Genomic DNA, 15,593 nt, shown 5'->3' with positions numbered 1-15,593 from the left:
AATAAATTTCACTCATTTCTTTTTACTTTTCAAGGTAGTCACTGAAAGTTTTAAATCACATATGTGGAAAAAATCGAATACATGGCCTGTGTTACATTTCTATTGGACAGTACCCACCATTTAATGTAATTTCTGCCCTTGAACACTGAATTTAGCTCTTAGGTTCTGAGAAAGGGAATATGGGTTAGATAATTCTCCTTATTGGAGTAAAGCAAACTTTCTTGTTATTCTAAGAGAGACAAACATTTTCCCGGTATCGAATTACACAAGAATTTATCTCATGGTTCTTATACAGGCAATGTTAGGCAACAGGGGATAATGTTTTCAACCTTGTTCTTACAGCAGATGCAGAAACCCTGTTCCCTTGGTTAGTTTTTTATACTTCTCCTCAAAAAAATAAACAAAAATCCCTAAGCATCTAGTATCAAAAGATACATCAAGAGAAACTTTTCTTTAAGAGGCAAAGCCACTGAGGTCTTATTATGTCCATCTATCTCCTGTCACCTTTGATACACATTAAAATCCTGAAAATACCTCAGAATAATAAATGGAAATAATGTCCATTAGATTAGTTTCTTATCCAAATATCCACTGTCTCAACTGAGGTTTCCACATCGTGGCAAGAGCAGATCATTCAAAGATAGTTTCTGTCCAGACACTGGCGTGCAATGATTGCATTGTTTTTAAAAACACAGACTTTGCTTTCCTCTGGATGTTTGTCTCTGGATAAGCTGCTCTGGACTCCCCCCATACTGTGTCCTTAGGCAAACTGTCTCACTGAACCTCAGTTTCCTCAAATGTAAGCTGGAGATAGTCATACCTACTTATTGGGTTACTATGAAAGCCAAAAGGAGAGAGTGCCTGGCGCGTGTAGAGTGGTCAATAAATGTTGACCCTGTTGCTTCTGCCATGGTGGGTGTAGTGATTGTGGCTGATCGAAGAAACACCTTTCTGTTCAGGCTACACTGACTTCCTGCTACAAAAGATAATAAATGTGTCTCATGTTCATGCCAAGATGGAGGTCACCCCACCAATGCTACTTATAGTGATATTGGCAAATAAACTTGTATTCCTGCCAGGATGGAGAGTCACAAATGTCATCCACTCTCTATGCTGCCGTGCTATTCTGATGTATCAGGCTCCATGAGCCTTGTAGAGTGTTTATTCTCATTTGGCATTGCACATAAAAATACAAATAGAAACTTCTGAGGGAATTCTGCATCCCTTATTTGCCAAAATAGGATCCTAACCAACTGACTCTCCCTGTAATGCCATCAATGGTGGCCTAAATCAAAGTGAAAGCAACAAGAATTAGTGCCAGCTGATTTAAGAAATGTCTACCTGTTCCACCTGGCCACAAGTGAAAAACATGGAGGCAGAATCTGATAGGCTAGATGCCTTAGGTGGTTTAGTTTTCTTACTGCAGAAGTTTCCATATGAATGAAGAAAACAGACCTGCTCTTGGTAACCCATTCTCAACACTATTCTCCTTTTCTGTGTGTTCTAAAAAAAGTAAGAGCACAAAACTTAAAGGAATCACACCATATGTTTTAGCACAATAACAAGTCAGTGAGAATTGCTTTGATTTACTTCAGTATTACCCTTAAACTTCTCAGTATCTGTATAATTTTCTGACTATGAATAACTCAAAGAAAGTTACCCTGCAAGAGTAAGCACTCGATAAATATTTTTCCATGAACTCATGCATCCCCCTTTCTCTTGTAACCTAAGCATTTATAGGAAAGTGCCATTTTGGGTAGAAATATCCATGAAGCTGGTACATCCCCCAAAGAAAATTATTTTAATAATGCATCTTTGATATTAAAAGATGTCAAGAAACAGAACATATCAGCTTGGGGTGGTGGAGGTGGGAGGGTCTGCTAGCATGTGGTGTCTGCACATGTTCTGTTTTCTACCCATATGACCCAGATGCAACATTTAGCATCTCTTCAACCTTCCTGACAGAGTCCAACTGATATAAAGTCCACTCAAGTTGTTATAAGAGATAAACAACTGGGAATTACATTATATATGTCCTTTTTAAAAAAAAATTAAAAGATAAAAGCCTTAAAAATCTTTATCAGACATTGTTTTTCCCAAGGGAGGATTATCATTCTCTCCACCACCACGATAGGACCCCCAGCCTCCTGGCTTTCCTTTTCTGTCGCTACCTGACATCTCACAAATGTCATCCACTCTCTGTGTTTGGAGACCCTCCTCTGCTAAGCTTGTCCTTGGGGTATCAGCCTCTATCTCAAGTATTTTATCAAAACATGTTTCCAAACACAGCACTCTATATAGGAGGAACGCTGGTGTACAACTTTCCCTCCACCTTGTTATGACCTGCATGTTTTGAGTCAAGCTCTGTGTCTCTGCAGATCAGAACCCAGCAGTCCTGACCATGGTTCATCAACAATTGAGCAAGATCTTGCTGCCCTAGATGCTGAAATGACCCAAAAGTTAATAGACTTGAAGGACAAACAACAGCAGCAGCTGCTTAATCTTCGACAAGAACAGTATTACAGTGAGAAATACCAGAAGCGAGAACATATTAAACTGGTAAGCCTGAGAAATATGATTGTACAGCTGGAACCCTCTTTTCTATAGAAAATTCTTGACGCTCTTGGATAACTTTAGAGAGATGGTGGCAGGTCTGACTGACACATTCCTCTTGTTTCCTTAGCTAATAATCTTATCTTGATGCTAGGGTATAGACAGAAGTAAGATGAAGTTCTCAGATCCATATTGTGACATGTGATTTCATGCATGCTTAAAAGCACAATCGAAACTTACTACTTGAGTTTTAAAATGCAACAAAATCATTTCTTAGAACTTGAAATTGCCTAAGGACACCTAGTGTCTACCACACTAATATTTTACAAGTTCCACTATTCTAGCACCTTTACCAAGCTCCTCTCTGTTCCCCAATGAGGCTATGTTTTATTGTTTTTATTTTCACTAGCTTATTTTGGGGTTATAACAGTTTTGGGGGGGAGAGTCTTTGAACTCTCATAAGGGATTAAAAAAAACACATATCTTGTTTCAAGAAAATTAAGAACATGCTGCAAATAAATGTTCACCTTTTTTTTTTTTTTTTTTTTGGTGTCCCTGGGCCTTGCAAGCACTAAAAAAAAAAGCCTATAGTCCTCTCTCCTACATTTAAGAGAGTCAGTTTCTACGTGACCAATATGGGATGTTGTCCACCTAATTGCTGAGGCTCCCTGTGAGAGGAATTGCCATAGTCTCTATTAGTGATCAGTTTTGTCCTCCAAAATGTTTTCTCACAGGTTGTGACATTCCCTCCACTGTTGTTGATGCTTTGACACGTAGTATGGTTATGATAAATATTTGGTGACCGATTAAATGAATCAAACAACAAAGTAGCCTTTAACAAAAGCTTATTCCCCAAATAAAACAAATAAGTAAGCTAATAGAAATTAGTGTAGCCAGAGTTTGTATGTGTTGTCTGAGCTGTCTGTTTCTTTGCCGAGAGCCTGTCCATGTAAGAGAATTCTGGGGCTGTTTCTGCTTTGGAGATCAGTGGCTGGTTTAGCCATTACTGGATGGTTTGGCCATCCCTATGTAATAGGTGATTCAGTGTAATGCTGTTGACCTAGCACTGGTTCCACAATGATAATATGCAAACAAGCAGGTCAGAATCACATTGGAGCTTATCGAACATCAGATTCCACTTGGCCAATTATTCTCAACTTCGGCATGCATCAGAACAACCTGGAAGCCTTAAAACATGGGTTGTTGGTCTTTGCCCCAAATTTCCAATTCATCCAGCCTCCTGTAGGGCTGGTGATGCTGATGCTTCAGGTCCCAGGACCACACTTTGAGGACCCCTGCTTCATTCCTAAATGTGAGGCTTGAGGATTTTAACAAGTTCTACTCGATTTTGGTGGGTCACCTTGTTTGTGAACTACTAAAATAGGATCTAAGCCATGAAAGTGTAGTAGGACAGGGATAAGGTTTGGTGTAAGGAAGGGGTTGCCTGTCAGGCCAGAGAAAGTCAAAGTAAATCTTAGTGAGAGATAATGGCTTTGAGACCTCACTATAACCACACCATCTGATTTTCTCCAGCAGCTTATCCCAGAAAATAATAACAATAATAAAAATTAAAATAGCAACAATGTATTGAGCATTCACCATGGGGGCCATATCCTGTTCTAAGCCATTTGCAGAAATTGTTTGATTTAATCCTTACAACAACAACCACTAGAGTTTGGTACTATTGTCGGCTTATTTTGCAAAAAAAAAAACAAAAAACAAAAAACAAACAAAAAAAACACAGAGAAATTCAGTGACTTTCCCAAGATTCTACAATTAGAAAGTGGTGAAATTGGGCTCTGAACCTTGGTCCTCTGACTCTAGAGCCCCTGCCTTGTAACTATTGTGCAGATACCTCTGCTAATTCAGATTTTAAGCCAAGCTTATCATAATGACCTCAGGTCTCCCAGGCATGCACAGCCAACTCCTTCATTACAGTGACTAGGATGCAGTACGGTCTCTCCCTCTCTTTTCAACAACTTTATTTCATATGCCTTGAAATTCATTTCATTAAAGTGTATACTCCTGGGCGCCTGAGTGGCTCAGTGAGATAAGCATCTGACTCGGTTTCAGCTCAAATCATGATCTCATGGTTTGTGGGTTTGAGCCCTGCCTGAAGCTCTGCACTAGCAGTGTGGAGCCTGCTTGAGATTCTTTCTCTCTCTCCCTCACTTTCTGCCCCTCCTCTGCTTGCTCTCCATCCCTCTGTCTCGCAAAATAAATAAATAAGCATTTATAAGTAAATAAAATAAAAATAAAGTGTATACTCCAATGGTCTTTAATATATTCATAGATATATACAACCGTCAGCACAATTTGAGAACATTTTTATCACCTCACAAAGAAACTCTCATTCATTTATTCATTCATTCAACAAATATTTAGTAGATACCTACTCAGTAAATATTATAAAATAGAAGAGGATAAAAATGACAACAACCCTAGCCTTTATGGAGATTACATTCTAGAAGAGGGATCAAACCATGAACAAAATAAGTTGGTAACAGATATAGTATGTCAGGTGGTGCTAAGTGTTTAGGAGAAAAATCAATGAAAAATGGGGAAACAGGGAATGGAGATGGAGGGAAGGATGAGGAGCATGCCTTGAAATTTTAAATTGAGTAACCAGGGAAGGACTCACTGAGAGGCAGCACCTGAGTTAGGAGTGAAGGACTGACCGCTGTAAACACATGGGACAGGATTTTCCTGGGCAGAAGGATTAGCAAATGCAAGGATTCTGGGTCAGGGATGGGCCTGTCTGCTGGGGGACCAGCAGGGTGGCTCGGTCTGAGGATGACTATAGGGTCTTGGGTCAGAGATGGGACTTTTGGTGTTAGGGACAGATCTTGTAGGGTTGTGGGCCTCTGTATAGCCTCTGCGTTTCACTTAGAGTGTAGTTGACATGACTGGAGGGGTTTGAGTGGAGGAGTGACATGATCTGAAGTAACCTTTACATGGACCACTCTTCTAGTACCTGGTGAAGAGTAGGGACCCAGGAAAGGGCCATCCCAAAGCACAGTTCAGACGAATGGTAGTCCAAGGGGTTAGAAGTCCTGGGGCCCTCTGGCAGATGACTGCAGTTGACAAACAGGGTGAATATAACTCTGAGGACTAGGCAATCCAGCCATAATCATCTGGAGTTTCCCCAGAGTTCCAGCCCCTGTCAAGATTCCATTCCCTAAGGAGAGAGACATGGCAGAGTAAAAGGGAAACCCAATACTCATGGAAGAGTCCCAAAACAAGAATTAAGAGTGTGGATGAAAACAGAAGCCCAGACATACCAGAAAAGCTTTCAGGGAGTAGGTGACTGTACAAATGAGTGCAGAAATCAGAGGGAAGTGCAGCACAAACTCATCACAGGAGAAACACCTGAGCAGGAGGGACCATATCAAATCCCACTAGAGGAGGACACAGAGAGCTAGCTGCTCAAAAGATTTTCTCCCAGATGAGATGGTTGGCTGGGAACCAGGGAAGACCAAGCTGAGCTTATAGGTAGAAAAATCCCACCTGATGAGACACAGAGCAGGAGAGGGAGTGGAAATCCCACTGTGGGTGGCAATCCCACAACATGTGCTTCAACTCCCTTTGCCCTAAGAAGCAATGAGTGTGTCCATAATAAAAATTTTGAAGAGTTTTCAAAAAAATCTACATATGTGTCCAAGCCAGTCTGGCCCTTTCAGGCCAAATATACTAAAAAAACTCACCCCTTCACCTTTGTGACTGTGGGTCTGGGTTTCAGATAAAGTCCTGATGCCTTTGAACAAAACCTGCATCCTTTTGTTAAGAAGGCTAAGGCCCAAACACCTAGGATTTAGAACCACATGAAGTTTACTTTATGGCCATTTGGGGGTTTCCACAATTTATACTACATGCCTTGAGCTGGCATGTATCAGCTTCAATTGTTTCTTTCTTTCTTCATTTTCTATCACTCCAATTGTTTCAACCAGAAATTGTTCTGCCAGGAAATCTCTTGACCGAGAAGCACCCAGAAGTGCCAGTTCTATCTTTGGTTGTGGATCGGAGTTATGAACAGGCCTCTCAAGCTAAATTAGACAAACGGAAGTGTAATTAAAAAGCAAGTAGGCCCCAGGTAAAAAGGACTATTTGGGTGATGAGGAAAATTAAACAGGATATTTCATCTCCCAAAATTGCTTTGGGAATTAAATACAGATGTGTTTAGGTTAAGGATTATACATTTCAAATGCCAGCATCCACAGTTCAAGGATCAAGAAAGAAACCATTACATCAATAAACTCCCTGCCAAATGACCATTAAAAACTTAATATTTGCAAAGCACTCTGATAGACCCTGGAGATGGAGATGAAGAAGATGTGATCATCATACACATTCAGGGAGCAGGTACCACAAACAGTTACAATAGCATACGATAAATGAAATAATAAAGGTATCAGCAAGTTGATACAAAACCCCAGATGTGGGAACAATTCACGTAACTCCATAAATTGATAAATACCAACAATATTTTTGAGGTCACTATTCATAGGAGGTGTAAAATGCACACCAAACTTCATAGACTCAATAGTTTCAAAGAAATTTTTATACCTGTCCAAAGAAGAATCTTTATCCTTAAAACTCTGTATCCAAATAGCTCTGCAGCCTGGTTACCCAAGTGTGGTTCCCAAATCACCTGGGATCTTGCCTGTTAGACAAGCAGCGTCTCCTGCCCCACCCCAGACGTGCTAGATCACAATTTGCATTTTAATAGGTGTCCCAGGTGACTTGTTACACATTCAAATTAAAGAAGCTGGGTTCTAGAGCCATGGATCCTTATCTTTGCTCAAAATGTATTTTGGAATAAGGCTAAAGTTCCCTTTGGTTGAAATGGGAAATACAGCATGTGCTCCATTATTCACGGCTTGATCCTCAAGCTGGATGGAGATACCTATTGGTGCCAAAAGCACAGGGCCTGTGGAAATCACTCATGTGATTTCCTGCCTATATTGGCAACAGAAGAAAACAGTTACTTCCATGTAGAGGTGAGTGAAAATAAAGATATAAATTCCCCAACCCCATTCAAGTTCTTGCACTCCCTGAAATCTCTCCATAGATACTGTGAGGATCTGTGAACCCTAGCTGGGGACCCCTGTTCCAACTATAGGATTGGGGAATCTGCTCTAATTTAATTGTTTTTTCATCAACAGCCATTGGTTGACCCTGAGTTTGGTCATACCATTAGGGTTAGGTTTTCATTTTAAAAGTGACTTTGGTAAGTGATAGAAAGTCTTAGGGAGTCTTTCTGGGGACTCTTGGTCACTGTCAGTAATGAGACCTAGCATCACATTCAAGCAGAAAAACCGCCTAGTGAGAGGAGATTACATGGTGATGTTGCCGGGGTCACTTCTCAACTGCAATGGTACCTAGCCTGCCATTTAGTCTTCTCTGTTTTCCTTCTTTCTCATGGCTTCAAGAAAAGATTTCTTCATTTTCTCTCACAGTCACCACACTCTTTATCCTCTGTAGAGGCTTGTTTTGCTTTGCTTTGCTTTGCTTCATTTCTCCCTTCCTTCACATCAACCTTAATGGCTGGTATTCTTCTTTTACATAGTCCCGCTTATCTCACCAGCAATCATTTATAGGACCCAAACCAACATTAGTATCCATCCACCTGAGTTCCCCAAGTCCCTGCTGATCCCAGAGACTGAAAGATGTGTTTCATGGTAAAAGCTGTGGGTGAATACTGACCAGCTACTAATGGATGGCCCATCAGGATGTGAGTAGTGATGAATGAGGGTCTAGAGTCAAATGTCATTTCTGGCCACTGCTCTTGCACTGAGTAACTGTGTGATGACTCTGAATTTCCATTTTCTCATCTATCAAATGGAAATAAGAATAATCTTCACTTCATAGAACTATAAGGAGGAATAATAAGATAATGTCCACAAATCATGGGTATTAATGAAATAAAATAATACATGAATTGACTAGGAAATCTTGACTTCTATTATAAATGTGTATTGCTATTTTTGACATCTTGCTACAGATTGATAGAGATCATTGTCTTCCTTTTGATGATTTCTATGAGCACCATTTGTTGTTGCAGCCTCTACAGAAGCCAGCCTTGAATTTTCTCCCTTCTATGGCCAGCCAGCTAAAGTATATGGGCCAGGAGTAATTACAGTGTCAGGAAGAAAGTAACTCTACTGAGTCGTGGTAGTGTTATCTGTCTTCCTCCAATATTCTGACTCTAACATGGGATTATTTTTCTTAATAAATAAATAACTTTCCTAAAAACTTTACATTTTCCACCTAATAAGAAATTACAAATAAATAAAGACTTTAGTAATGAAATAAATAATGCAAGAATTGTCAAAATGTGTTCTTATTTGTAAATTTTTTGGATCATCGAGTAACCCTAGTAGGGTGAGGTTGTTCTTCTCATATATTTATATATGTGTGTGTGTGTGTATATATATATATATATATATACACACACACACACGTGTATATATGTACATATATATGTATAAATTATCTTTATGTTAAATTCCATTTCTGTAATTATGCGCATACATGAGTATATTTCCATGTTTGTTTTGGCCATTTGTATTCCTTTTTTTTTTTTTTTTGACAGGAATTAGGATTTATTGGTGGGCATGAGCAAGAAGAGGGCAACACCAAGACTCTCAAGAGTGGAGGGTCTACCATTTGTCTAGAGGGCCATGATTAGGGATGTATTTCACCCCACAGCCATCTGGGATGAGCCGCTTTTTAGCCATCATTGGCTCATTCCTCATTTCATTAACTTGTTAAAGTCCCACTTTTTGGAAATGTGACTCTTTGGTTGTCAGGGAACTTGAAGTTGGCCCTGAATAGGGCCTTAATCACATGCTCCTTGTTCTGCAGCTTGGTACAGATGGACATGAAGACTTGGTCAATGTGGACCCTGGTCACTGTGCCTTGAGGCTTTCCAAAGGCACCCTGCAAAACTGTCTGGAGCTTCGACTGGGGATAGCAAATCAGACATGAATGTCCACTGGAAAAGGCTGTCTCCATGGTCCCTTAGGGCAACCAATACAAACAACAAGCTGCACACACTACCACAGAGGCCACTGTTTGCAACTATTGCACACCAGGCCCCCAGGGGGGGATAGAGCGTATTCAGCTTAATTGGCTGCAGATTATAGTCCTTTTTTCTTTTTACAAACTGCCCATTCACATCTATTGCCTACTTTTCTGTTGGATTGTCTCCTTTTGACCTACAGAGTTCATGTGGTATCTTTGCATTTATTATTTTCAGAGGTTGGGCAAGTTAGAGAGTATGAAATACACTTATATAATCATTAATTCATCAATTCATCAAAAGTTATTGAAGGCCTACTGTAGGTCTCATACTGGTGGGAGAATTCCATGTGGACCAAGCCTAACTATAGTCCCTGCCCTTAGGGGCTTATGGTGGTTAAGAGTACAGGTTGTGAAGTCAGACAGATCTACTAATAGAATGCCCATCTTTATCAGGTAGCTTTGCTGCATAACAACCACCTCAAAACTTATTGCCTTAAAATGACAATTTGTTTAGCTCATGATTCTGTGTGTAGCAATTTGAGCTTGACTCAACTGGATGGTTCCTCTAGTGTTGGCTGGGCTCATTCATGTGTCTCTGGTTCAGCTGCCCCTCACCTAGGGGCTCTGCTTCTGAAGGTTGGCGGACTGTCAGCTGGGTCAAGACAGATGACTGATCCACATGTTTCATCACTCATCAGGCTACCCTGGGCTTTTTTATGTGGAATGAAAAGAATTCCACTTGAGAGCAAGAGGAAATGGGCAAGATGTTTTGAGAGGTCTCATAAACTTCTTTCTCCATCTTTGGTCAAAGCAAGTTGTAAGATTTGCCCAGATTTAAGGGTTAGGAAATAGATTCTATCTTTTATTTAGGGGAGGTGCAAGTCAGATGACAAAGAGCGTGAATACAGTAAGTGGTGGAGAAGTAGAACAATAATGTACACACAGCTGTCATAATTTGGATATGAGGTGCAATAAAATAATCCAAAGACACTTAACACAGTGCCTAGAAGATAGTCATCATTCTTTACCAAAGGACTATTTGCACAAGATTTAAAGTGAGAAGACATGACTTCCATTTTTAGTTGCATAATGTTAGCTAAACCATTTCACGTCTTTGAGTGTGTCCTCATTTCTAAAACAAAAATTTTGTACAAGAATGCCTGTAAACTCTCCCTTTGACAATAATGCTAGTTTCCTTTAATTATAAAATCAGAGATGATCCAACTCTTGGGACTATAAAAATAATAATGAGGATTTTAATTTGAAGCAATAAATAAACTTTGGTTTTTCTTTTGTGTGTGTACACAATATATCTTAATGTACTTCTATGTGTTAATTGGCAACTCTTTAGGTAACATTAAGAAAAAAAAAAGTCTGTAAACAGAACCATCCCCAAAGGCAAAGAAAATAATAGTTTTGACTTATGTCAACTTAAAGAAGCTTAGGGAACAGAAGGGAATCTGCTCAAAGGAAAATTCCAAAACAGAACCCACAAGTCTGATAATTTAGTTTGTGCCCTCTGGAATTATAAGACTCATTGCCTCCCCCCCCTGACAAGTCAGGATGCTGATATGATATATTTTGCATTAAGAAAAAAAGTAGGTGACATGCTGTGGTATTTATCTTCACAGGCAGCTCTTCTGAGACTATATTCCAAAGGGACTGTTGAAATATTCAACCCATGATTTATTGCCCTATTTTAGTAACACACCACAGGACAAATCACATATCTTTTAATCAGATCTCCTTTGCTAATTATTTGAAAACCGCCAGTCTTGAGCATTTTTGCTACTTACCCACATGTAAGTAGTAACCAATATTTATTTATTTTATTTATTCTACCTTAAATGATTTTGACATCTTTCAAAATTATGAAGCCTTACCCTAGAACTGTGGTGGTTTGGTTGTTTTCTTCATTGATTGAATCAGGTATAATAATCTCAACTAACTTGATGAAATGCAAACTTTACTCACTGGCAACCCCAAGCATCATTAGCATACCTTAAATAGAGCTCCCTTTATCAAAGTTCTTGATATTTTAAAAATGTTGAAAATATTTCCAGTTGATAACCTCATGAAAGAATACCAAAATATCATTCAAGGGAGTATGTTACAATGATCGATTTATATTTTCAGAAAGCTGCAAAGCTGATATTTACCTCAGCATAGTTTAAAAATGAAAAATAATTTTAAATGTTATGAATTCATTGGGCCAACTTATTAACATTGAACTAGGAATCTTGGTCAGGTTTTCCTATTTATTTATTTATTTATTTAGCCCAACAAGGAAAATTTTCCAAAGATCCTTTAGACGTTTAGACCCAAATAAGCTACTGTAAATTCTATGTGGCTATGCAAATTTAAAAAAGAATAATTTCATAGGTATGAAAGAATATCTCAGAGAACGATCGTTGCCCTTTTAGTCCAAGATTTTGCACTCATTCTGAAAAGAAATGAGAGCTAGTGGAGAATATCAGTTCCACATGGATCAGACCTATCTGTTAGCTCACAATTAGACCCTCAATACTGGTGCAGTGTCCAGTACACCGTAGGGGCTAAGTAAATATTGGTTGAATGAATGAATGAATATTTCTCAATTCGAATGGCTAGGATACATACCAGTGTGAACATTCACCTTGCATTTAAATTGTCAGTAACGGGGGTGCCTGGGTGGCTCAGTTGGTTAAGCATCCAACTTCAGGTCAGGTGATGATCTCCCAGTTTGCAGGTTTGGGCCCCATGTCAGGCTCTATGCTGACAGCTCAGAGCCTGGAGCCTGCTTTAGGTTCTGTGTCTCCCTCTCTCTCTGCCCCTCTCCACACTCACGCTCTGTCTCTCTCTGTGACTCTCTCTCTCAAAAATAAATAAACATTAAAAAAAATTAAAGTGTCAATAATGCATTTAGTACATAGATCATTACTTAGTGAATAAATTCTTTGTAGAAGTAAAAAACAAAAAAAACAAACAAAAAAACAAATTATAGTGAAAATTCAGAGTGGATGCTTTGAGAGTGGAAAAGAGGGTGGTACCTTCTGTGGATATTCTTGGAAGGGGAAGGAGGATGGGTTGTGCCTGAAATGTGAACATTCTATACTTGACTTTTTGTTCATTTTCCAAATTGTCCTTCTTGAGAAGAGACTCCAAACGTGACAATTTTTGTCCACATTTGTTTTTTTATCCCTTTTGAGTTAAAGTCAAGGAACTATTCTGTTCCATGGAAACCATTCTCTCACCCTCAAATGGCTAACCCTAGTGAATTTCAGCACGGAGCTGAAAACAAGCATGAAATTATACTCCCCCAGGGCTTTCCTTTTTCGCTCCTTAAAAGGTTTGGAACATTTAACTAGAAGAGTTGTCATGAGTGGTAAACAAATAAGCCCAATGACTGAAACGTGTCTATTCCTTTGGGCCAGGAAAAAGAATCATATAAAAAGTTAAAATTAAATGTTGTTTACTGCATTTCAGTTTAACCATGTACTCTCTAGGTTCTTTTCCCTAAGAATTCTAAACTAATCTTTTCTTCTTTCCTATCTTCAGTGAGTTTTGTGATTAATACATGATTGAACAGTTCTGTGAGTAGAGTCTATCTGCTAATAAATACACCAAAAATGAGCGTACCTTAGGTTAGTTAAAAAAACACTTCAATTATTGTGTGAAAAATCTCTCTTCTGGGTCCTATTTTCACATCTTATGCAATAGAAATCCTGGACCCAATACTCAGAGAGGTTCCTTTATCTTATTTGGAGGTTCCTATTTCTATTTTTTTTGTCAGGATTCTCTTGGTTGCAAGTAACAGAAATCAATATTGAACTAACTTATATACAAGAAAGATACAAAGTAGATCACATGAGAAAAGTTTGTCCATCCACACCGGGAAAGGGAAGGCATGGAGAACTAGATGCCAGAAACGACTGGCAAAACTTTCTATTTCTGTCTGCCTGTCTGTCTACCTGTATTTCTCTCCTTTTCTCTCAGTTCTTCTGTGTGTCCTTCTCCCTCCCTCCTTTTCTCTCGCTCTCTTTCTCTCTCTCTCCTCCTTTTCAATGTGTATTAGCACTATTCTTTTCCATCAGCACATAGGCTTCCCCTTCTTAGAAAATATAGGCACCAACCCTTCTAAGTTATTCTTTCTCCAATAGCAGGTTGGAAAAATCTGGAGGAAAAGCCTTGTTAGGGTCATGTGGTCAACCAAACTTGCAACCTTAGACCAATCATCTGTGGCTAAAGTCAGGGTATGACTGGTCCAGCTTGGATTAATGCCTCCCCTAGACCAGTTACTTTGGCCAAGGGATGGGGGTAAAAAAAAAAAAATACAGTAGCTCCCATGGGAACCTGATCTGGCATAGAACCAGTTCTCAGAAAACAGAAGTTCTTCCTGGAGAAGTAGTGTTGGGTAGATAAAACCATAGGTAAACCCCAACTCTCTTTTTAGTGTAGGAAAGAGATAAATTATTTATATATATATATATATATATATATAATATGTATATATTATATATATAATATGTATATATTATATATATATATATATATATATATATATATATATATATATATCCCATTGCCAGTTTTGTGGGAGTCTGACAATAGTGGCATATTATTAACAAAGACATAATATTAATCATTCTGCCTCCTGGACCTTAAGTAGAGGAAGATTAAATGAAAACAGTAAATGCCAAAAAGGCAGAATTACAGTGAGAGTGATGGTCTTTTGAAAATAGCTGGAAAGGGCAGAATGCTACAGGGAGGTGTCTGTAGTATGGAAGAGTGGGAAAGACCAAGGGGAACTGAGCAGGATGGAAAGACATTTACATATTTGCCATATTAAACACAGAGATGTTGTCGTTTTATAACTACATACTCTTTTTGATTCTATGTAAACATTGTTTTCATTAGTTGCATGCAAAAGCCATGTTTTATTTTTATTTATTTTTTTTTAATTTTTTCCAACGTTTTTATTTATTTTTGGGACAGAGAGAGACAGAGCATGAATGGGGGAGGGGCAGAGAGAGAGGGAGGCACAGAATCGGAAACAGGCTCCAGGCTCCGAGCCATCAGCCCAGAGCCTGACGCGGGGCTCGAACTCACGGACCGCGAGATCGTGACCCGGCTGAAGTCGGACGCTCAACAGACTGCGCCACCCAGGCGCCCCTAAAAGCCATGTTTTAAAAAACATTTCACTATAAGGCGTTTGTTCCCAAAGAAAACCTAGCTTGTTAAATATATATATATATATATTTTTTTTTTTGATGGTATTTCTAATAAGACAGTCCATGGCGTTAGACATGATGCTTCATTGTTATCATCAATGTCAGTGTCAGTGTGGTTTTAAAACTTAAAAGAATTCATTCTTGGGGTGCCTATGTGGCTCAGTCAATTGTGCACCTGACTCCACTGACAGCACAGAGCCTGCTTGGGATTCTTGCTTTCTCCCTATCTCTCTGCCCCTCTCCTGCTGGCATCGTGTGCTCTCTCTCTCTCTCTCTCTCTCTCTCAAAATAAATAAATAAACAAATTTTTTAAAAAAAGATTTCAGTCACATTTTCTGAGCACCTATTTTGTATAGTGTCTGGGGTTCCAGAAAAAATATTAAGAAAAGGAGATTGCAGTGGTGGCATTCTTTTGGGGAGCGATAATAAAGTATGTACACACAAAGGTAAATATCTGTAAGTGATTTATTTATTTATTTACTTATTTATTTATTCATTTATTTATTTTTGTAAGTGATATTTTATAGAAAGCCAGTAAGGGGTCAAAACCTAGAGTTATCTGGGCCATCAAAGGGGTGTATCAATGAAGGCTGGTTTACAAAGGGAAGAGGCAAAGAGAGGCAGACACCTTGGCTGGTACCCACTCCCTTATCAGAAGCAGTTAGAGTAGCCCAGTATAATGGAACTTTCTACAATCGTGGGAATGTTCTACATCGTGCTGTCTCCCATTCAAATGGAAATATCATCAAGGTCGAAGAATAACATGAGACAAAGTATAGAAGCAGGTGTGTGCCTGGACAGTTCTGA

The 15,593-nt window shown here is 39.0% G+C and overlaps 1 protein-coding gene, 1 non-coding gene and 1 pseudogene across 4 annotated transcripts in view; 1 reads left to right on the top strand and 2 right to left on the bottom strand.

Moving 5' to 3' along the window:
• Positions 1-15,593, top strand: part of PLCB1 (phospholipase C beta 1) — a 704,439-nt gene that overhangs the window by 595,729 nt on the left and 93,117 nt on the right. For all 3 annotated transcript variants that reach the window (XM_086701714.1, XM_086701716.1, XM_086701717.1), the window contains exon 27: positions 2,379-2,559. In XM_086701714.1, the coding sequence (XP_086557840.1) occupies positions 2,379-2,559 (181 nt within the window). The remainder of the gene's footprint in view (positions 1-2,378; positions 2,560-15,593) is intronic.
• LOC147582639 (large ribosomal subunit protein uL16-like) lies at positions 9,198-9,567 on the bottom strand (annotated as a pseudogene).
• On the bottom strand, positions 9,556-9,691 carry LOC112869741 (small nucleolar RNA SNORA70). The gene has a single exon (XR_003224400.1). It is a non-coding gene; the product is annotated as a small nucleolar RNA SNORA70 (small nucleolar RNA).

Source organism: Puma concolor, chromosome A3 (genome assembly GCF_028749965.1).
Source record: "Puma concolor isolate L17-30 chromosome A3, mPumCon1.1.hap2, whole genome shotgun sequence".
Taxonomy (NCBI): Eukaryota; Metazoa; Chordata; class Mammalia; order Carnivora; family Felidae; genus Puma; species Puma concolor.
The sequence above is the reverse complement of the archived record's forward strand: the minus strand, read 5'-3'. Positions and strand labels throughout refer to the sequence as shown.